Source organism: Gopherus flavomarginatus, chromosome 5 (genome assembly GCF_025201925.1).
Source record: "Gopherus flavomarginatus isolate rGopFla2 chromosome 5, rGopFla2.mat.asm, whole genome shotgun sequence".
NCBI lineage: Eukaryota > Metazoa > Chordata > Testudines > Testudinidae > Gopherus > Gopherus flavomarginatus.
Genome location: NC_066621.1, coordinates 41,952,461 through 41,975,971, shown reverse-complemented (window position 1 = coordinate 41,975,971; position 23,511 = coordinate 41,952,461). Strand labels below are relative to the sequence as shown.

The 23,511-nt window shown below is 46.1% G+C and overlaps 1 protein-coding gene across 5 annotated transcripts in view; it reads left to right on the top strand.

The window, feature by feature from the left end:
• Positions 1–23,511, top strand: part of LOC127051012 (NACHT, LRR and PYD domains-containing protein 3-like) — a 76,131-nt gene that overhangs the window by 11,803 nt on the left and 40,817 nt on the right. For 4 of the 5 annotated variants that reach the window (XM_050952798.1, XM_050952797.1, XM_050952794.1 and 1 more), the window contains 3 exons: positions 3,889–3,927; positions 4,756–6,478; positions 21,723–21,812. In XM_050952798.1, the coding sequence (XP_050808755.1) occupies positions 3,889–3,927; positions 4,756–6,478; positions 21,723–21,812 (1,852 nt within the window). The remainder of the gene's footprint in view (positions 1–3,888; positions 3,928–4,755; positions 6,479–21,722; positions 21,813–23,511) is intronic. The other variant, XM_050952795.1, reaches the window with a different exon arrangement.

The window sequence follows — 23,511 nt, the reverse complement described above, 5'->3', positions numbered from 1 at the left end:
CAAATGAGCACTCAGTGGATGTCCAATGCTACATTTAGAATAAGCTAAGTGGTGATTTCTGATTTGGTGGCTTTTTGTAGCCCCTTTGCACTCACTGGGCTCAATCCTCAGCTGTGCGAAAGCAGTATCCGATGCAGCTGGTGGCAGTAAGACGAAGGTGGTTTTACAATAGCCTATTCTAGCAGCGGAGCCATAAGGGTCCGTTCAGGTGACTGGCAAGGCACACACCCAGCTATGTCCCCAGCACAGCTTCTACACTGATGTGCACTGAGGTACTTCTGATTACATTGACCTTCCCTGTCCCTCTCCCTAAGGATTCCTACCACACAGTGGAAATCCCCAGGAGGCTGCTTACAATGGCTGTATGGCCCTCCTGCATCATCAAAGAGGCACAAATGGGCCATATCAAGGCTGATAATGTGGTGCACTTTGCACAGGTATAAATGGCTACACAAGGTGCAGGGAAGTGGAGAATCAGGCTCCCTGTTTTCAGGTGTTTATAAATTCTATAAAATATTATTTGAGGACTAAATTCTTCATGCCATGTGACAGCCCAGAAATAAGTTTTAGTAAGTATCATAATACATTTACCATCTTGAGCTGCTTACCTGTGTGTGTGTGTGGGGCAAGGTTTATTTTAAAAAAAATTCTGCCCTGCTGTATTATATATAAAGAAGGCTTGAGTGTGTAAAGTGTTTTTTGTTCAATACAAGCTTCTGATATACAGTTGCGAGAAGATATCTTCAAAATATCTGCCCTTTTAATTATACAGCTGAGAAAGCTTCCACACCACTTATCTGGGCTCACAGATAACTGGAGATAACTAAATGCAGCAGTACTGACATTTTTATGGTTGTTAACATTTTTTGTTTTGTTCTTTGGTGGTTTGCTTTCAACCCTTTCAGATTATTTGTTTTTATAATAATACCCAGCTCTAATATAGGGCTTTTCATTAGCAGATCTCAGTGCTCACATATCATAAAGAAAGACACGATGGGCATGTCTACATAGAAACATAAACATAGTGTAGTGGGACTTGAGTCAGCTGACCCATGTCACGGAACCCTGGGTTTGAGCTTCTACATTGCATTTTAACCCTAGGTTAAGGGTAGTCTGACCTGTGCTTGAACCTAGGGTTCTAGCCTCCACACTGCAGTGCACAGACCTAAGTCAAAGTAACCCTATCTCAGAGTGCCTGGGGCCCCCTATCCCAGTGTCAACACTCTAGCCCTGTGAATATGTTGAATTGTGGGGCAAACCTAATGCCCACCCTGTTTCTTAACTGTGACGGTGCTGTTGATGGGATTCAGGTGCCCATAAGGAGCACACGAGCACATCCAGTGCACAATTAGCACCTTTGGTGGCTGTCTTAGTAGAATGACTGCAGTGTGTGAAGGCTGTATACTGAACTGTCATCTAATCTGAGAGTTGGGCTCTGCACCTTTCAGCTGAGTCACACTGGCAGGAAAATTCCCAGGTGCTTCTGTTCTGTGGATAATTAGGACATCAGTCTCCAGGGCTGCCAAACTATTAAATGAAACTTTGCAATTCTTAATTTTTTAAAATGGGATGGTCAATGAAGCTGTTTTTTTACATTTTTAATGTATTTTTGTATGTTTTGAAGTTTGACATAAAAGGACATTATCAGAGGAAAAATACACAGCCCCTACTCCAGGCTGGCTGCTACCTGCTACGGAGTGTTGCAGTGTTTCCCCAGGGCTGGGGGTGCAGTGTACTTCAGCACCCCCCAAGGATCCCTTATCCCTTCCCCCACCGCATCCGGGAGGTAGAGATAAAGGATCCCTGGAGTCTCTGGGGATGTTTTGGAGCTGACTACTACTCATTGCACTCACAGTGCACACTGACCAGGCAGTTCTACACACGTAGCCCCAGGGAGGGCAGTAGCGGCCCGGAAGCAAGGAACAGAGAGTAGAGGGGGGCCACGTGGCTGCCCTGCAGGGAAGGTAACCAGCAAAGTTCCCGGCTCAGCACAGCCAGAGGAGGAATGACTCTGAACATCCTGGCAGCTGGGAGCCGTCTCCCACCACTCAGCTTTGCTCCCTGCTCTGGGCAAGCTCTGCACAGCAGCAAGGAGGAGCCAAAGTCACCACCATAGGAGTGTGATGGGGGGGGGCTAGGCCCAGAGGCCCCCTGCTGGAGGCCTCAGTGTCCTGCCACTCTTGTTCCAGGAAAAGAGTAGTAGAGGAGTTCTCCAAGCAGCCTAAAGTGGCTGCAGGGGAAGCAGCCAATCAGGGCCCAGGAAGACCATATAAAAAGGAGCTGCAAAGCCAGAGACAGGCAGTTCCTGGCTGGAGCCAAAGGACTGCAGATGGTTCTCCTGGCTGGTCACACGAAGGGAACTGCAGCACCATGGACACATCAGTGCCAGTAGGGACTGGGGGAGCGAGAGAGGTCCTGACTGACTGCTGGGCCAGAACGTAGAAGAGCCCTGAGCTAAGGGTGAAGCACTGGTGAAGGCTGGGGCCGTGGGGAAGTGACCTAGGGAACTGAAAGCAGCTTAGTTAAAGGGACACAGTGGTGTGGGGCTGCTATTCTTAGGGTCCCTGGACCGAGACTTGGAGTAATGGGTGAGGCTAGGTCCCCCCATAGGCCACTGGCAAAGTGGTGTACAGTTTGGACAGCTATGACTCCCAAGAAGGGGATCTGAACTACTTAGTGGCCCAGCTGGAGAGCTGGGGCCAGAAGGGCCAAGAGAGGACGTATCCATTGCTGCCAAACAGGAAGCTGTGGGGCTGCGGCCTGATACCAGGGCTGGAGCTATATAAATAATGAAGATGCACCTGACCAGAAGCGGCACTTGTGAGAGGTCAGTCCCATCCCGTTACAAGGATGCTGTGGGGAAGGTTTGTGGCTGGTTCCCACTTGCCACCCTGACAGTGCAGGGAGTCTGGGCACTCCTGGACATGGGGCCCCCGTGGGCCCCGAGAGCAAGGGCCAGAGAGCACAGTGAGAACAAGCAGGTGCCATACAGCAAGGAGGGACTGGAGCTGCCACCACTGAAGGAGGCTGTGGGGGAATTTTTGACTCTGACTCCCACTGACTCTCGCTCATGCAGCCCCGGCACCCCTGTACATGCTACCCCAGAGGGGCTGGAGGCAAAGGCCAGCGAGCAAAGTAGGGACCAAGCAGCTGCTTTGCAGGGAGGGGGAACAGCAGGGCTCCCGGCTCAGCATGGCCAGGAAGGGATGACTCCCAGTGCTGCAATGACTGGGAGCTGCCTCCCACCTAGTGGCTTTGCCCCTTGGTTCAGGGAAGCTCTGTGCAGCAGTGAGGAGGAGCCAGAGCAGGAGCTGCTACCACCGGGAGAGGAGCAGGAACAGGGATTGTGTTTGGCCAGGCAGTAATGGTGCTTCCGGCTGCTGGGCTGGCTACCTGCAGCGCTGCTCCTCTGCCACTAGGATCTCTGGGATACTCCCAGAGGACTTCCAGGACCCAAGTCAAGCCAGGGCTACGTGCACACAGGAAAACAATAAGGCTTGGATCCTAGGTCTCAGCTTAACATGGGCTCAGACTCTCCAGCCCTGCAGGGTCCTGGGACCCTAGATCTTAGCGCTAGGTTAGCACAATTGTTGCACAGCACAAGAAGGGTTAGACCTGAGTCCAGGCTTACACTGTTGTGTAGACATACTGTAAGAGGCTGCTCCAGTGGTTTAAAAGAAAAAAGAATATTGCTTCTGATGGCCATTTTGAACAGATCACTGAATTAGTGTCTCCAAAGAAATTCTCTCTGCCTGCCTCAGCCATGGGTTTTCTAGGGAGCTTATTACTGCAGAGAACCCTGTGTGAATGACTCGTCCCAATGTCTTGAACTGTGTGACACACTGTGATTGTTGTTACGCTGACATTCATGTGAAATTTCTCTTTCAGGTTTGGGTCCTCGGCAAACACCTGAAAGATCAGCAAATGGTATGTGACCTTCCAATAAGGAATTGCATTGTGTAATTACCAGTGATTACCAGCATTAGGCTAGATCAGCCAGACATTTGGTTTACTAGTAGAAATAATAAGTAACATCTGAGAGCGCAATCTCATCAGATCACACAGGTTACTCAGGGTGGAATGGGGCATGAAGAAATGAATGGGGAGATCTCCAGGAAAGAATCAGGTGCTGCAGAACATGGTGCTGGTGAGTAGGTGGAGCTGTTGTCTCAGGCAGGACTGACCCAGTGCAGCAGCATGATGCTGGAAGACACTCTCCTGCTAGGGACACCATCTTTTAATCGAGGCAAAATAACTAGAGGTCAACATTTGTGGTCACTGAAGGTGCTATGGCACTTTTTAAACCTCTGGGCCCTGGACCAATTTTAGGTTATATTTAGTTATATTCTTTGCACTTAAATCCCATTGCTATTTCCGTTATACGTCATTCTCCATCACTTCATGCCCTTGTTTGTTACAGAGTGCCATTGTGCACTGTTAAACGCCTGATAGGTTTCACCATCGAGGTGGCTGCATTTCAGAAACTGATTAAGTGATTCTTTTATTTTTATATATTTATATGTTATTTTATATAATTCTACGTGCGCACAGAAGGTCTGAGCTTACACTTTTCTCTCACATGACTGGCTTTAGTGGGATCACTGATGTGAGTAAGGACTGGGACCATAGTTAATTTGTGTGGGGACACTTTATGATGAAAGGTGCACTTTAAACTTACAGTACCAGTATTCTTGTTTTAAATAGCTTTTATTGTAACATTACAATAATATCTAATGCTTCTTGTCACTAACTCAGCTTACAGAGTAAAGTACAGAGAACATATACGAAACAAATACACCACAATAAAAGACATGAACTCTCGTCTTGGTGAGAATGTGAAGCTAAACAGCAGATACACAAAGCTGATCATTGTAAATGAACATCGTCCCAAAAAGCAGAGAGAACACGAAATAATGGCCCTGGGACGGAGACATGCAGAGATCATGGCTGAGCGCGCTAGTCCTATCACCATCGCCAATTTATTTGAATCTGATAGAAATGGACAGTCACCACAAATTGTTGTACTCCAGGGAGCTGCAGGGATTGGAAAAACACTGACAGCAAAAAAGATCATGTTGGACTGGGCAAATGAAGGACTGTATCAGAACAGGTTTGATTATGTTTTCTACATAAATTGCAGGGAAATTAACTTTGTCAGAGAGCAGAGAAGTGTTGAAGATTTGATTTTAGAAAATTGTCCTGATCAAAATGCACCAACTAAAGAGATTCTGATGAATCCAGAAAAACTCCTGTTCATAATTGATGGTTTTGATGAACTGAGATTTTCCTTTAACCAATCAACAAGTATTCAGTGCTCTGATTCCTGTGAGAAGCAGCCAGTGGAAATCATACTGAGCAGTTTATTTAGGAAAAAAGTGCTTCTCAAATCTTACTTACTAATTACTACAAGACCAATTGCCCTGGAGAAACTTGGGCAGTGTTTGAAAGATGAACGTTATGCAGAGATCCTGGGATTTTCTGAAAATGAGAGAAAAGAATATTTCTACAAGTTTTTTGGGAATGAAGAACAAGCAAGAAAAGCCTTTAACTTTGTAAAAGACAATGAAGTGCTTTTCACCATGTGCTTTGTTCCCCTTGTGTGTTGGATCATCTGCACGGTTCTGAAACAGCAGATGGAAGCAGGTGAAGATCTTGCACAAACTTCCAGTACAATCACTGGAGTGTACATGCATTATCTCGACAGTTTATTAAAGGGTCACAGCAGCACTTCAAAGCAACAGGTACAAGGTAACTTAAAGGGACTTTGCTCCTTGGCTGCAGATGGAATCTGGAAGAAGAATATACTGTTTGAGGAAGAAGATGTCAAGAAACACGGATTAGATAAACCTGATGCCCTCTTTCTGAATGAGAACATGTTTCAAAAAGGCATTGACTGTGAGTGTGTTTACACCTTCATTCACTTGAGTTTTCAAGAGTTTTTTGCAGCTTTGTTTTATGTGCTGGAGAAAGAAGAAACAGAGGAAAATTCAGAAACTGCTATACAACCTGTGGAAAAATTGTTTGAAAAGTGTGAAAAATCTAGGAATGATTTAATGTTAACAGTGCGATTCCTGTTTGGTCTCTTAAATAAAAAGAGAATGGAGGAGATGGAGAAAAAACTTAGCTGCAAAATTTCACCCAAAATTAAAAATAATTTACTAACATGGGTTAAAGAAAAACTCTCTTTGTCATTGTTCAAATATGATATGTTGCCTTTTGATGAGGACACGACGATTTTGTATTTTGAATATTTTCACTGTTTGTATGAAATTGGAGAAAGAGAATTTGTTCAGAGTGCAATGAATCATTTAACTGAACTAAAATTACTTCATCATACCTTTACCAAAATGGATCAAATTATTCTTCAATTCTGTTTAAAGAATTCCTGTAAATTGGAGTCAGTTTATCTAGACACTTGTACATTTCTAACTGAAGACCTGAATGAAGATTCCCCAAGACCATGCAAGCAGCCACATGGGTGAGTGTTATCTGAGCTCTAAAAATGCCTATGTAACTTATTATTTTTTTAATAATCGATTTCCCCCACCCCTCATTTTCATATCTCAAAAATGGCCAAATGACCCAGCTTAAAAGTGACTCCATTTAGTGACACATTTAAAACCTGGGAAGGACTATGCCCCATCCACCCCCAAATCTTAAAAGCATGGAAATAAGAAGTTAAGGGAAAAGACTTGTGCACTCATTTCTACCTTCATGTTGCCTAAACGTTGTCAGTAATGCTGCCGTGCTTCATTTGGCTTTCACCTCCATCTCTAATAGCTACCAAAAGCAATATGTACCCCAACTTCATCACACTTACTCCATAGAGTTTTGCACTGGAGTGTGTGGAACTGGGGGCAATGAGATATGAAAAGGTTTTGGATGACTGAGATCTTTTTAGAGATGGAATGGGTGTTCCGGAGACAGCAGAAGTGAGCGGGGAGGGTAGGAAAGAAGAGGGGTGGGCTTGAGGTTAGGAAGGATGGCAGCAGAGGGGCCAAGGTGAGGTGGGGGTGAGTGAGGGAGGCAGAGAGGATGAGGATTGGGGGAGATCCCAGGTTAGGGCAGATATAAATCAGAGGTCAGGAGGCAACTGTGGATATGGGACCTATATCTATTTGGGCTGGTGGAAGGAGAGGGGAGATTGGTATGGAATAGGTAGACCAGGTGGGAACTGTAGAGGGGTGAGGGAATACAAGGAACGGGCCACTAGAGGGAGAAGACAGCTACTGTAATGAAGAAATGGGGGTGTGATGAGAACCATGAGTGATTGACAAGATTACAAACAGCAGCAACAACCAAAACTCAGAAGAAATTTAGCTACAAAACTCTAACGTGTCTCTACAGAGCTTATGCAAATGGAGATTTTTCAAAGGTTTATAACTTGGCCGTATTTGGGTGTATTTTTCATGGGAACAGCAAAAGGCATGGTCCTGACACAAAGACCACCCTCCATCCTTGCCAAATTTCAAGTCCCTGCTCCAAAACATGGGGGAGCTAGAACTTCTGAGGGAAAAGGTTGCAAGATTTACTTTTTTTAACATGGGTAAAACCCCTTGGGAACTGCCACCTGATGTGCTGGGACTACCTCTGAGCCTGTTTTACCTGCCATCTTGGGACTTCAGTGCCCTGCCTGGTTGTGCCAGACACACAAACCTGCTACAAACGCAGACCCAGGTCTAAACCATGTCCCTCAAAAGCTGCAGGCTTAACTGAAAACAGCTTAAGAAGTGTTCTTGTCTCCAACATCCAGTTCCCAATGGGCTCCAGACCCTAAATAAATCGATTTATTCTGTATAAAGCTTATACAGGGCAAACTCACAAATTGTTTGCCTTCTATAACACTGATAGAGAGAGAGATGCACAGCTGTTTGCACCCCCCTCCCCAGGTATTAATACATACTATGGATTAATTAATAAGTAAAAAGTGATTTTTATTAAATACAAAAAGTAGGATTTAAGTGGTTCCAAGTAATAACAGACAGAACAAAGTAAATTACCAAACAAAATGAAATGAAACACACAAGTCTAAGCCTAGTACAGTAAGAAAGTGATTACAGATGAAATCTCACCTTCAGATGTTTCGATAAGCTTCTTTTACAGACTGGACTTCCTCCTAGTCTGGGTCCAGCAATCACTCACACCTCTGTAGTTGCTGGGTTTTGTTTCAGTTTCTTTCAGGCATCTCTTTGGGGTGGAGAGGCTATTTTTTGTGCCAGCTGAAGACAAAATGGAGGGGTCCCCCAAGACTTTATGTAGTTTCTCCTTGGTCTAAACCCCTCCCTCCCCCTGTGTAGAATCCACTCTACAAGATGCAGTTTGGGAGTCACATGGGCAAGTCACATGCCCATGCATGACTTAGGTCTCTACAGGAACATTCCCAGGAAATCTCAGATGTGGATTTTCATCTATCAAGGTCCGTTGTTTGCCAAGTACTTCCATTTACTTGAATAACCCCCTCACTATGTCGATCAAATTTGCCTTAGGTGCTTTCTACAGCAAACACTTTATATACAAGCATAGAGCCAACGCTTATAACTTCAGATAATAAAATGATATATGAATAGGATGAATACGTTTAGTAGTACATAACCTTTGCAAAGATATGTTACATGGCATATCTAGCATAAAACATATTCTGGTTATGTCATATTTACATTCATAAGCATATTTCTGTAAAGCAGGCCTGCACAACTCGTAAAGCAGTGAGGGCCACATTACTCGAAAGAAAACAGCTGATGGCCAAAACCCCCTGGCCCTGCGGAAACACCTCCCCCCCGGCCCAGCAGAAACACTCCGCCCCAGCACCGCCCAGCCCTGCAGAAACAAACCCTCCTTTCCCAGTGCCACCCCACCAAAACAGCTGTGGGCCAAAAAGGAAGGTTGGGGGTGGGGAGGTGATACTTGATTTTAAATCAACCAGGGGCTTCCAGCTGAAGAGCTCGCTCAGCCCTCAGGGTCAAATTAAAGGGCCTGGGGCTCCAGCGGCTGCGGGAACCCGGAGCTCTGTGGGGCTGGGGCAGGGAGTTAAAGGGCCCAGAGCTCCTGCTGCTGAGGGGAGCCCAAGCCCTTTAAATCCCAGCCCCAGCGCATCCGCTGGAGCCACCGCCGGGATTCAAAGGGCTCTGGGCTGCCCATGGTGGCGGGGAGTTCTGAGCCCATTAAATCTCAGCCACGGCCGAGAATCTCTGCGGACAGCTCAGAGCCCTTTGAATCCTGGCCATGGCTGAGATTTAAAGGGCTCTGGGCTCCCCATGGCTGTGGGCAGCCCAGAGCCTTTGAATCCCGTCCGCAGCTGGCAGGACCGGCTTTAGGAAGTGTGGGGCCCAATTTGAACATTTTCGGTGGGGCCCCGGCAGGGATGACTGGAAAAAAAAAACACGTGTGTAAAAAAGCAAAAAAAAAAAAAAAAAAAAAAAAAAAAGGCATTTCATTTCTTAGTAACCGGTTCCCTATAAAAAATTCTGCCACAGTATGTATTTTTTGTACCAGTAGAGTTACCATACATCCGTATTTTCCTCCTGGATGGCGATTTAAGATCCAAAAAGCCTGACATGTCTGGGAAAGTACAGATGTATGTTAACCCTACCTAAAGTTCTTTTCTAAAAGGATGTGTCTGAACTAGAAATGAGCTCCGCCACTCCCTGAGGGTGTGCTAGGGTGCACGTGTGGGTCCCAGCTGCTCCCTGCCCACCTCATTGAAGCAGGTGTGCAGGGTTACTTCCCTGGGAACTACAGGGCACCAGTGCACATGGGGCTGGCTGGAGGTGAGGGGGAGGTAGCTGGAGGTAGGGTCTTGCTGCAGGCTGGGCAAGGGGTGTGGGGCAGGCTGGAGATGGCATGTGGGATGGGTTGGCTGGCTTCAGGCAGGGCCAGGGGGGGTGCGGCATGGGTTGGCAGGGCTGGAGACAAAGGAGTGCAGGACTGGCTGGCTTCAGGCAGGGGTGTGTAGCAGGAGTTGGCTGGAGACAGGGAAGGGGGTGCAGGGCTGGCTGGAGACGGGTTGGTGCAGGGCTGAAGGCAAGGAAGGAGGTGAGGGGCTGGCTGGAGACGGGCTGGCTGTGGGCAGCGGTTGCAGGGCTGGCTGCAGACAGGAACTGGTGCAGGCAGGGCAGGAGGCGCAGCAGGGGTTGGCTGCGGGCAACTGGTGCAGGTACAGGGGGTACAGCCCATCCTGTATGGTGAGTGCCCCCTCCTCCTGCCTCCCCCACCAGGGTAGCAGTAGCAGCCCATGGCTCAGGAGCTATTTAAAGGGCCTGGGGCTCCCCTGCTTCCACTGCCCCAGCCCTGTAAATAGCTGCAGGAGCCCTGGGGAAGTGGTGGGGCTCCGGGGGTTATTTAAAGGACCAGGGCGGCAAAGGCATCTGGAGGGCTACCCCAGGGCTCTGGGGGCTATTTAAAGAGCCCGCGGCTTCCCTGCTTCTACCGCCCCAGCCCTTTAAATAGCCAAGGGAGCCCTCGGGAAGCAGTGTGGCTTCAGCGGCTATTTAAGGACCGGGGCGGCAGAGGCAGCTGGAGCCCCGGCCCTTAAATAGCTCCCAGAGCCCCCTGCTACCCCAGGGCTCTGGGGGTATTTAAAGGATCTGGGGCTCCCCTTCTTCTACCATCCCAGCCCTTTAAATAGCCACGGGAACCCTGGGGAAGTGGTGGGGCTCCGGTGGCTATTTAAAGGGTTGGGGCGGTAGAAGCGACGGGAACCCAGACTTTTTAAATAGCCCCCAGAGCGCCACAGCCCTACACCAGAGGTCCAGCAGTGGTGCTCTGGTGGCAATTTAAAGGGCCTGGGAGCCACAGGCCTTTTAAATTGCCCCCTGGGGAAGCTGGACCACCCTGCTACAGTGCACTGGCTTTTGCCGGTACACTGTACTGGGGCTTGGGCATGTGGCTCTCTTAAGGGCAGGCTAATTCAGGGGAATTGGATGAATTGGCCTAAAGCCAGCCCTGGCGGCTGAGATTTAAAGGGCTCTGGGCTCTCTGTGGCTGTGGGCAGCCCAGAGCCCTATGAATCCTGGCTGTGGCTGAGATTTAAATGGCTCTGAGCTCCCTGCCACTGCGAGCAGCCCAGAGCCCTTTGAATCGCGGCTGGGGCTGGGATTTAAAGGACTCTGGGCTCCCCGCGGCTGTGGGCAGCCCAGAGCCCTTTGAATCGCGGCCGCGGCTGGGATTTAAAGAGGTCTGAGCTCCCCGCTGCTGTGGGCAGCCCAGAACTCTATGAATCCTGGCCGCAGCTGAGATTTAAATGGCTCTGGGCTCCCCACCGCTGTGAGCAGCTTAGAGCCTTTTGAATCCCTACCGCGGCTGAGATTTAAAGAGCTCTGAGCTCCCCACCGCTGCGGGCAGCCCAGAGCCCTATGAATCCCAGCCGGGGCTGAGATTTAAAGAGCTCTGAGCTCCCCGCCGCTGCGGGCAGCTCAGAGCCTTTTGAATCCCGGCCGCGGCTGGGATTTAAATGGCTCTGGGCTCCCTGCCGCTGCAAGCAGCTCAAAGCCTTTTGAATCCCGCCGCGGGCCACACAATGAGCCTCTGCTGGCCGTATGTTGTGCAGGCCTGCTGTAAAGCATTATGGGATGCAACGACACAAACCTAATTCTCAAAAATGGCTGAACCATTTTAGCAGAAACTTTCAGAATATTTAACCTGATGGAAACACCAGGCATGGAAAACTTCAGCCCAAATGGTTAAAATTTAGCAAAGTTATAAGCAACTGAAAACAGGGACATGTCCAGCAATCCTAATAATAGGAGTTGCTACCAGCTCTGCATATAATAATCTTTTGTGTAAGCGCTGTCTGTTATAATGTATAGATATGGTGCCTTGCACACTGGGACCCTAATCCTGACTGTGGCCTCCAGGGGCTATTGTACTACAAATAATCCATGATAATAACTTTGGTTCTGTGCACTAGATCCCAGCTAGGGGAATCCAGTGAACTGTTTTGACTTCTTTCTTTTTGTTGCATGACTGGAAAGTAGCAAAAATAATTACTTTTTGACCTACGGTGAAGATCTCTATTTTTAGTGTGTCCTAATCCAGGAACCTCTTTGCCAATTCATTTCACATTTGATAGAAAAATTCAGCCTCCACCACAAACCTAACTGGACTAGTCAGCTAGTGTTTGGCATCCACTTTGCCTTTGGGGAAGGATTATTTAAATTGTTCAGGGTAAATGTTGGATCTCCAATGTGATTTGAGCCGTGGCAATGTGCCAGAGACAGTAATTTGCGCATATGAAATTGATCTGGGACTCTTGACAAACCAAAGTGTTTTCAGGCAGCCTGATGCATAGCTCAGTTTTTTGTATTTCCTAGTTTTCAGATTGTGACAGGGCATACAGGCCCCATGCTGACAAGGAGAAGATTAATGAGAGACTGTAGGCTCAATTAGCTCCATCCTACGACAACTGCAGCAGATGTCAGGCGTGAAGTGGGCAGTTAAAAGGAGACAATTTAGTTCTGTTTGGTACTGTCCAGAAAGGAGAGGAGAGCCCTGATTCTCCCTCTGTGAGGGAATCCTGGTTACATCTAGGAGCTGAGAGAGGTTTCCAGTTGGACGAACCTCCCAATAGATGGGATGACCGAGCCCTGGGAACTGATTATTGGAGATTGGCCCAGAGTAAATCTAATCTGATAGCGTTCTTTGATAGGATAACGAGCCTTGTGGATAAGGGAGAAGCGGTGGATGTGATATACCTAGACTTCAGTAAGGCATTTGATACGGTCTCGCATGATATTCTTATAGATAAACTAGGAAAGTACAATTTAGATGGGGCTACTATAAGGTGGGTGCATAACTGGCTGGATAACCGTACTCAGAGAGTAGTTGTTAATGGCTCCCAATCCTGCTGGAAAGGTATAACAAGTGGGGTTCCGCAGGGGTCTGTCTTGGGACCGGTTCTGTTCAATATCTTCATCAACGATTTAGATGTTGGCATAGAAAGTACGCTTATTAAGTTTGCGGATGATACCAAACTGGGAGGGATTGCAACTGCTTTGGAGGACAGGGTCAAAATTCAAAATGATCTGGACAAGTTGGAGAAATGGTCTGAGGTAAACAGGATGAAGTTCAATAAAGATAAATGCAAAGTGCTCCACTTAGGAAGGAACAATCAGTTTCACACACATAGAATGGGAAGAGACTGTCTAGGAAGGAGTATGGCAGAAAGAGATCTAGGGGTCATAGTGGACCACAAGCTTAATATGAGTCAACAGTGTGATACTGTTGCAAAAAAAGAAAACATGATTCTGGGATGCATTAACAGGTGTGTTGTAAACAAGACACGAGAAGTCATTCTTCCGCTTTACTCTGCGCTGGTTAGGCCTCAACTGGAGTATTGTGTCCAGTTCTGGGCACCGCATTTCAAGAAAGATGTGGAGAAATTGGAGAGGGTCCAGAGAAGAGCAACAAGAATGATTAAAGGTCTTGAGAACATGACCTATGAAGGAAGGCTGAAGGAATTGGGTTTGTTTAGTTTGGAAAAGAGAAGACTGAGAGGGGACATGATAGCCGTTTTCAGATATCTAAAAGGGTGTCATCAGGAGGAGGGAGAAAACTTGTTCCTCTTAGCCTCCAATGATAGAACAAGAAGCAATGGGCTTAAACTGCAGCAAGGGAGATTTAGGTTGGACATTAGGAAAAAGTTCCTAACTGTCAGGGTAGTTAAACACTGGAATAGATTGCCTAGGGAAGTTGTGGAATCTCCATCTCTGGAGATATTTAAGAGTAGGTTAGATAAATGTCTATCAGGGATGGTCTAGACAGTATTTGGTCCTGCCATGAGGGCAGGGGACTGGACTCGATGACCTCTCAAGGTCCCTTCCAGTCCTAGAGTCTATGAGTCTGAGTCTATAAAGGGCTATAAATGGGCAGGGTCCTGCCAAAGACTTGTGGGATGACCCTATTCAGAGTTTTTTGGTTTTTGCTTCTTTTGGGACTTTAATACCTCGAAAGGCAGGGACTGAAGAGTGCCTTAGCCAAAGGGCTAAAGCACCACTGCACTGGATCTCACAAGAGGCAGTGGCTGATCATTGGAGGCCCTGAGGCAGGGTGCACAGTGCTCTGGTGAACCATGAGGCTGCTGTGGAGCAAACCCTGTCACACAGGATTAAGTTAAGTCACTCTCCACATTCTGCAAAGGTACAAGACAGAGCTGGGCAACCTTAACTCTGCATTAACACACAGTTTTTGGGGTGCTAATATCAGTTACACATAGGAACTGTCTGTCTGTGGAGCATTTTATACCATTTTAATCATAACAGTAAATGTGTGCATCAAGCCAAATGTGCCAATGTATCTGCTACGGCCCAAATGCCAACACTCAGTTGGTGGGATTTCCTCACCAAATGCCACTATAATGTGGGACAAACTTCCTAAGTCTGGAAAACAGGAGCCCAAGAGTTCAAACCTCACTTCTTCTCAGTGCTGCTCATAGTATATTCTCATGCAATTGATTACCCTTTTCTTGGCCAAGGCTATGAGCCCCAGCCTTAGAAGGCAGTTCTCAAAGATCTGCTGAACACACCCCGTTATTTGAAGAAACTGGCAGAGAGATTAGGCAGGGTCACTGCCAGGACAGACCCCAGCTCTCTAACATAACAAATCCCACTTCCATCCACTGACACATACTGCTTTTCATGTTCACTGCACCAGTTTTGCTTATCCTATCTCTAATCACAATAAACCACATTCCTCACCCTGAGTGAGCGATAGAATCCAGGATTCCTGATCAACAATAGCCTACTGATAATTAGTAAATACTTGAGTAACCCTCTGTGAAAGTGTTTGTCAAGATCTCCTCCAGTGGCTGCTCTACAAATGGGTTAGCAGTTATTCCTGTGTAAGGATCAGGGTGCGAGTGGTCAGGTCTAGTGGTTGGAGTTAGGAGCCAACCCTGGAGCCAAGTGTCAGAGCTGGAGTCAGGGGACAAGTCAAGGGTCAAAGCCAGAGCCAGAATACAGGATGGGGCAGAGTAGCAGGGATTTGGAGTGAGGTAGAAAAACAGGAGCAGGGAGTGGAGAAGGTTCTGGGATAAAGCAGGCAGGAACAGGAAGGAAGACAGAGCTAAGGAGTCAGGTTCATGGGCGTGGTCCAAAGTGGCAGCCAGGCAGGTATCCACCCTAGTTACTTGGACAACTTTCTGTGCCTCCTTCTGGCTTAAGTAGTGCCTCTGAGCCCATTAGTGGGGCCAGATGTGTTCCCCAATCAAGAGGTTCGTGGGCAGAATCCCTAGTAAACTAGAGCTCCTCTAGCTCCCTTCTCCACTGATTCTGATGATCTGCTGGGGGGTGGCCATGTCCTGAACACTGCGTGGAAACCACGGGCTAGGGTTTGGAAACCATGACCCTACAGATCACCCAGTGCCCTGGTGTGCCCCACCCCAGGCTGTAGTGGTCTCGGTTTTCCAGGGTGGTTTTTGTGGAAGTTGTTTACAGGTCAGTGGTGTGAACATCCTGTACCAGTTCCCAGAAGCATATGGAAAACCAGGTGTACTTGGAGGGAATTGGTTAAGTTGACTTGAAAGATGACTGGGTTTATTTGCCACGGAACTTGGTGGGGCCAAGGAACTGGTAGTCTAATTATGAGATGGCCTGTCCGTGTGTGGGTATTTTGTTGAGAGCCATACCCTCTTGTCATAGGTTTCACCCCCACTCTGGACTTTAGAGTACAGATGTGGGGACCTGCATGTGAACCCCTAAACTGAATTACCAGCTTAGATCTGGTCTGACTACCACTACCCAAATAGTTTGAGTCATTTGGGAAACTCTGTCTTTCCCCTCAAAACCTTTTCTTCCCTGGGTAGCCTGGAGAGACTCCTCCACCAATTTTCTGGTGAACACCGATCCAAATCCCTTGGATCTTAAAACAGGGAAGAATTACTTATCCTCCCACCCCCCAGCTTTCCTTCACCAATCCCTGGTGAGTCCAGGTCCAATCCCCTTGGGATGTAGGGGGTGCCTTGGGTTACTCCTGGTCGTAGGGTTTTGTTTCAGATTGTCTCTTCTGATATTCGCTCCAACTGCTACTAGTTTTTTTCTTTTCTGCCACCTCTACCCATTTGGCCCTAATCTCCCCTGCCTCCGTTTCAGTTTTGGCTGGAGTAAAAAAAATCAAGAAATCAGCCTCTTGTCAAAGTAGTAAGTATTAAGAAAGAAAATAAATAGGTTTGTTTATTTTCTTTTTGTAACTTGTCTTGACATTAGGGGGATAATCAAATTGGGTATTCTTGTGTGTACTAAGGTTTTTGCCCAGGGGAACATCCTGTGTTTTAAATCTGCTGGCTGTAAGATCAGCTTGTATGCTATCTCCCAGAGGTTTTTTTCTTTTACTTTTCTTTTTAATTAAAAACGTTCTTTTTAAGAACCTGATTAATTTCTCCTTATTTTTAAATCCAAGGGGATTGAATCTGGACTCACCAGGAACTGGTGGGGGGAAAAGGAGGGGAGGAATAAGTAATTCTTCCTTGTTTTAAAATCCAAGGGGTTTGAATCGGTGTTCACCAGGGAATTAGTGAAGGAGTCTCTGAAGGCTACCCAGGGAGGAGAAGGTTTTTTGAGGGGGGGAAAGACAGAGTTTTCCAAGTAACTCAAATATTTGGATGGTGGCAGCATATTAATCTAAGCTGGTAATTAAGCTTAGGGGTTCAAATGCAGGTCCCCACATCTATACTGCAAAGTTCAGAGTGGGGGTGGAACCTATGACACCTCTGGTCTACCGAAAGGAGGGCGCCCTCCAGTCATTGGTGGTCAGCATAATGTTTATAGCTCTGCTTAGCATTCTCCAGGCTAACTTTAGGTCATCTTGTGCTGCTGGATTGTGGGATGCTGTGGATAGCTTGGGTAGAACCCATAATCTGAGAAAAAAACATCTTTGCCCCATAGAGGTATGTTTTGCATAATAGTACGTGAACTGTGCCTGAGATAGCAGCAAGGACCAGATGTTCTGGTGGAATTTTATGTAGCACTGAAGATACTGTTCCAGGATGTGGTTGGTTCTTTCCATTTGATCTTTTGTCTGGGAGTGGTAGGTGAAGGAGAGACAGAAACGGATGCCCAGAATCCAGAGAGCTCCTTGTTGGAAGTCGGAGATAAATTACACACTGTGGTCATGGATGATGTGCTCCAGGAGGATATGGAGGTGGACAATTTGATCCACTCAGAGTCAGGAAGTTTCCTGGGTGGAGGTTGGGCCAGTGCAAGTGATGAAGAGTGCCACCTTTGTGAGATGGTCCACTATTGTCAGAATGGTCATGAACCCATTGAACTCAGGTAATTCTACTACAAAATCCAGGACAGCAACTGTTCAAAGGCCGGCTAAAATCTTGAGGGACTGCAGGAGTCTGGAGGGTTTATTGTGCAGTACCTTGGAGTGGGCCCATGCATTTCAATAGACTGATAGGCCTGTGCTCTGGTCTGCATACAAGGCTCCCAGAAGAGACAAGAGACTGGGCACAGAGTTTTAAAGTTGCCAAAATGTCCTGCCAGTGGGGAGTCTTGATATACTTGTAGAGTTGTAGTCCTTGGAGATCAAGGGGGAGGGGGAGACATATATATGCCCTTTCATATAGATATTCTGTCTTGGACATCATGGAGTTCCTTACTTATGGCTTCTGCTCATCAGGAGGGATCCCATGGGCTGTTTGACGGTGACCATGGCTTGGTGGGAAGCCATGCCCAGAAAGTTATGAGGTTTGAGGCTGCAGGAGATTTTAGGGTTTGAGTCCTTTGGATCAGCATAATATTCTCCCTTCTGGGACAGAGCATCGGTATTTATAATAATCAGTAGGTTTCCGGTATAGGGTGGTGTTTATGTGGCCATCATTTATTAGTACTGTAGTGTTCAGGAAGTGGATCTCTTGTGTGGACTGGTTCAGGCTGAGGTTGATGGTGGGGTGAAAATTGTTGAAATCATGATGGAATTCCTCAAGGGCTTCTTTTCCGTGGGTCCAGATGATGAAGATGTCATCAGTGTAGCGCAAGCAGAGTAGGGGCGTTAGGGGTTGAGAGCTAAGGAAGCGTTGTTCTAAGTCACCCATAAAAATGTTGGAATACTATCGGGCCATGTGGGTACCCATAGCAGTGCCGCTGATTTGAAGGTACACACTGTCTCCAAATGTGAAATAGTTATGGGTGAAGGCAAATTTACAAAGTTCTGCCACTAAGTTTGCTGTGACATTATCGGAAATACTGTTCCTGACGGCTTGTAGTCCATCTTTGTGTGGAATGTTGGTGTAGGGGGCTTCTACATCCATAGTGGCTGATGATGTTTTCAGGAAGATCACCAATGGATTGTAGTTTCCTCAGGAAGTCAGTGGTGTCTCAAAGATAGCTAGGAGTGCTGGTAGCGTAGGGCCTGAGGAGGGAGTCTGCATAGCCAGACAGTCCTGCTTACTTACCTACATGCCTTTAGCTTTCATCCAGACCACACCACTCGATCTATCGTCTACAGCCAAGCTCTATGATACAATCAGATTTGCCCCAACCCCTCAGACAAACACCTACAAGATCTCTATCAAGCATTCTTACAACTACAATACCCACCTGCTGCAGTGAAGAAACAGATTGACAGAGCCAGAAGAGTACCCCGAAGTCACCTACTACAGGACAGGCCCAACAAAGAAAGTAAGAGAACGCCACCAGCCATCACCTTCAGCCCCCAACTAAAACCTCTCCAGTGCATCATCAAGGATCTACAACCTATCCTGAAGGACAATCCCTAACTCTCACAGACCTTAGGAGACAGGCGAGTCCTTGCTTACAGACAGCCCCTAAACCTGAAGCAAACACCAGCAACCAAACACCACACAACAAAAACACTAACCCAGGAACCTATCCTTGCAACAAAGCCTGTTGCCAACTCTGTCCACATATCTATTCAGGGGATACCATCATAGGACCTAATCACATCAGCCACACCATCAGAGGCTCGTTCACCTGCACATCTACCAATGTGATATATGCCATCATCTGCCAGCAATGCCCCTCTGCCATGTACATTGGCCAAACTGGACAGTCTCTACGCAAAAGAATAAATGGACACAAATCAGATGTCAAGAATTATAACATTCAAAAACCAGTTGGAGAACACTTGAATCTTCCTGGCCACTCAACTACAGACCTAAAAGTCACAATATTACAACAAAAAAACCTTCAAAAACAGACTCCAGCGAGAGACTGCTGAATTGGAATTAATTTGCAAATTGGACACTATCAAATTAGACTTGAATGGGCCATTACACGAAATAAAACTATTTCACCATGCTTATTCCCCCCACTCCAACACACACACTTCTTCACATCTCCATGTCAATTGCTCAAAATGGACCATTTTCATTACCACTACAAACAGTTTTTTTTCTCTCCTCCTGATAATAGTTCACCTTAACTGATCACTCTCCTTATAGTGTGTATGGTAACACTCATTGTTTCATGTTCTCTGTGTGTGTGTGTGTGTGTGTATACACACATATCTTCCTGCTGTATTTTTCACTACATGCATCCGATGAAGTGGGCTGTAGCCCACGAAAGCGTACGCTCAAATAAATTTGTTAGTCTCTAAAGTGCCACAAGTACTCCTGTTCAAGTTGTGCTTGCGGCTCATGACATTCTTTTGTAGACCGGTGTTGGTTTGCTTGTTTTTGCTCACTTCTTTGATGTTTCTGCTTGCCTGCAGATGTGTTGGCTCAAAGGTGTGAGAGGCAGTGATGTGGTTGTGAGTGCTGAAGTAAAGTGATGGGAGCTGAGACAGAGAGTGGGTGAAATCCTGGCTTCAATGAAGTCAGTAACAAAACTCCTATTGACTTCAGCGGGGCCAGAATTTCAACCAGAGTGTCTCCTTTCAGTGTATAGAGTTATACAGACAAGACTTGTACCTGCTGACAGTAGGGGGAACAACTTAAAGGTTCAACTTCCCCCAACAGTTTGAGTCATGCCCCTCCCAGGCACGCCTTCCCATCTTACCCTCAGGGGCCCCTCCCTGTAGCTCACAGCTGCTTGCTCCTCCCTCTCCATGCAACCGCAGTTTGCAGCTCACCAGATCCAGGAGCTTCTGCACAGGGTGGGAACACAGCTGGCAGAAACTCTGGCCGAAATCTGGGGGGGCATGTAACCCATGTGTCCCTCCCCACTCTGGAGTTATAGATATTAAGGCCAGAAGGGACCATTAGCTCCTCTAGTCTGTCCTCATATATAACATAAGCTGTAGAATTTCACTTACCCCTATATTGAGTCTAATAGGTTGTATTTTATTAAGCATTTCTTCCAGAAAGGCATCTAGTCTGGATTTGAAGCCATCAAGAAATGGAGAATCTACCACTTCCTGTGGTATTTTGTTTCAATGGTTAACCACCCTCTCTGCTTGGTGTTTTTTTTTTGTTTGTTTTGTTTGTTTGTTTGTTTTTTGTTGAAAGTGTGCCTTATGTCTCATTTGAGTTTGTCTGGCCTTAACTTCAAGCCATTGGGTCTTGTTATGCCTTTCTCCACTAGATTAAAGAGCCCATTAGTATCTGTTATTTCCTCCTCATGTAGGTACTTGGACACTGTAATGAAGTCACATCTTGATCTTACTTTCGCTAAACTAAAAAAAAAAAATGAGCTACTTCAGTCACTCACTGGCATTTTCTCCAGCCCTCAAATCATTTTTGAGGCTTCTTTCTAGTGTTTCAACAACCTATTAAAAATGTTGACATCAGAATTGGACACAGCATTCCAGTATCAGTCTCACCAATCTGCATTCGTAAAAACACCACTGAGGAAGGCTGAAGAGAACTGGATTGACATTTTTGATTCTTGTTGTCTTTGTCAGTTGCTCCATATTAAGTGGCAGGACAAGCTCAGCACAGGTTTGGTTTCAGCAGTTTTCTTGGCGTCAACACATTATTAGGATGGAAGATTAATGAACTACAAAACACATTTACCAAGGAATGCTACTAGATGGTAGGTGGTCACATGGGTGCCAAAAGCTTTGGTGGCGCAATAAGAATGCCAATAGTGTATATAGATTGAGAATCCAGCCAGACCATTGTAAGGTCCCAGATAGAGATTGATCTGGGTGGTGCTCAATCTGCAACGAGGCTTTGTCCATTAGGCATTTGCCATGATGATGATAATCCAGCACTATTTGTTATACAGATGCTGCCTTAAAATTAACTCGCTCTCTTACACACACTGGTGTCAGGATCTAAGACACCATTTCTGTTAGTTATGGGGATGTAATTTCCGAAAGTGTAACACCAATCACACATTGCTGAGTGATAGTTGTCCTACTTTAAATTGTAAGCAAATACTCATCTTCTTGCTTTTTACTTCAGTGGGTAAATTAAAGTCAACTCTCTTGGTCAGAGAAACACAATCATTCCTATTATATCTCCAGAACTGATCTGAAAAATGACTGACCAACACAAAAGTATAAAACCATTGTAGACATTCCCGTTGGTGTGAGTTCTTAGAACTGCATGTGAATGCCCAGAGTACCACAAGTTCAAAAAATGAATAAGTTACACTTAGCAGAGCCTATTCTATTTGACTCTGTGTATTAAAAGTACATCTTAATGTACTGAATATATTTTTGGTTTGGAGGATTTAGGTATGAATGGGACACATTGAAATGGCAGAATCTCTCATTCACAGTGCATGATCACTCCATATAAGAGCCTATTTTACTGTTCAGGAAATAGATTTAAAATTTGTGTCCAGAGAACAACATAGAAAATGTCTATTCTCTCTTTTCAGGGAAAAACATCAGCATGAGCCACGTCACTCACCTATTTACTTGTTCTGTGAAGCATTGGAGGATCCAAACTGTAAATTAAAGAAACTAAAGTAAGAAATTGTTCCTTCCTTTTTAAAAGTCCCCTTTTTACTGCTGTTATTCCAGAAATTCTACAGCCGCGCAGCTCTTCACTATGGCTGCTCAGGAATTTGTTTAACTGTCCAGTCAATGGGGCAGATACTCAGCTGGTGTAAACTGTCATAGCTCCGTTGACATCAAGTTGCACCAACTGAGTATTTGCTGGAATACATGTGGGTTTGGCTTATGTGGCAGCTTAGTGGTTCAATGACATTTATCTCAGGTGAGCAGGAGAGACAGAGCTAAGCAGCGTAGCTGTGGGTGGTTTAAAGTCAGGAAAGACTCAGGAGGCTGGAGAGAAGATTTTAGGTATTTTAATCTTAGATATTTCTGAGGTGCCCATCACCATGGTATCTAAACCCTGTGCAAGTCTATTTGTTTACCATTCATGTATCTTTATTTGATCTCATTTCTCCCTGATTCAAAGGTGGGGTTTGGGGAACAGCAGGGGGTGGTTTTTCTCTCTCTTTCTCTCCCTCTCTGTTCCAGTGTGATGGTTCTCGGGGTACCCAGGATTAAGAGTCACTTCATTACTTTCTGAGTCACTGAAGTTCTCAAATCTTGGTTTAAAGACTTCAAGTTACATAGAATCCACCATTTGCACAAGTTTAAACCTGCAAGTGAAAAGATAAATTATTTATTAGACAAAGGAAGGTCCCGGACAATTGGAAAAAGGCAAATATACTGCCCATATTTTTAAAAAGGGAAGAAAGAGATCCTGGGGAACTGCAGATCTATCAGCCTCACTTCAGTCCCCAGCAAAATCATGGAGCAGGTCCTCAAATAATCCATTTTGAAGCACTTGGAGGAGAGGAAGGTGATCAGGAACAGTCATCATGGATTCATCAAGGGCAAGTCATGCCTGACCAACCTGATTGTCTTGTATGATGAGATAACTGGCTCTGTGGACATTGGGAAAGTGGTGGATGTGATATATCTTGACTTTAGCAAAGCTTTTGATACTGTCTTCCACAATATTCTTGCCTGCAAGTTAAAGAAGTATAGATTGGATGAATGGACTATAAGGTGGATAGAAAGCTGGCTAGATTGTCAGGCTCAGTGGGAAGTGATAAACAGCTTGATGTCTAGTTGGCATCTGCTATGAAGCAGAGTGCCCCAGGGGTCGGTCCTGGGGCAGTTTTGTTCAACATCTTTATTAATGATCTGGATGATGGGATGAATTGCACCCTCAGCAAGTTTGCAGATGACACTAAACTGGGCAGAGAGGTAGATACACTGGAGGGTCGGGGTAGGGTCCAGAGTGACCTAGACAAATTGGAGGATTGGGCCAAAAGAAATCTGATGAGGTTCAAAAAGGACAAGTGCAGAGTCCTGAACTTAGGAAGGAAGAATCCCACGCACTGCTACAGGCTGGGGGCCAATTCGCTAAGCAGCAGATCTGCAGAAAATGACCTGGGGATTATAGTGGATGAGAAGCTGGATATGAGTCAGCAGTGTGCCCTTGTTGACAAGAAGGCCAATGGCATATTGGGCTGTATTTGTAAGGGCATTTCCAGCAGATCGAGGGAAGTGATTATTCCCCTCTATTTGGCACTGGTGAGCTCACACCTGGAGTATTGTGTCCAGTTTTGGTCCCCCAACTACAGAAGGGATATGGACTAATTGGAGAGAGTCCAATGGTGGACAACGAAAAATATTAGGGGGCTGGGG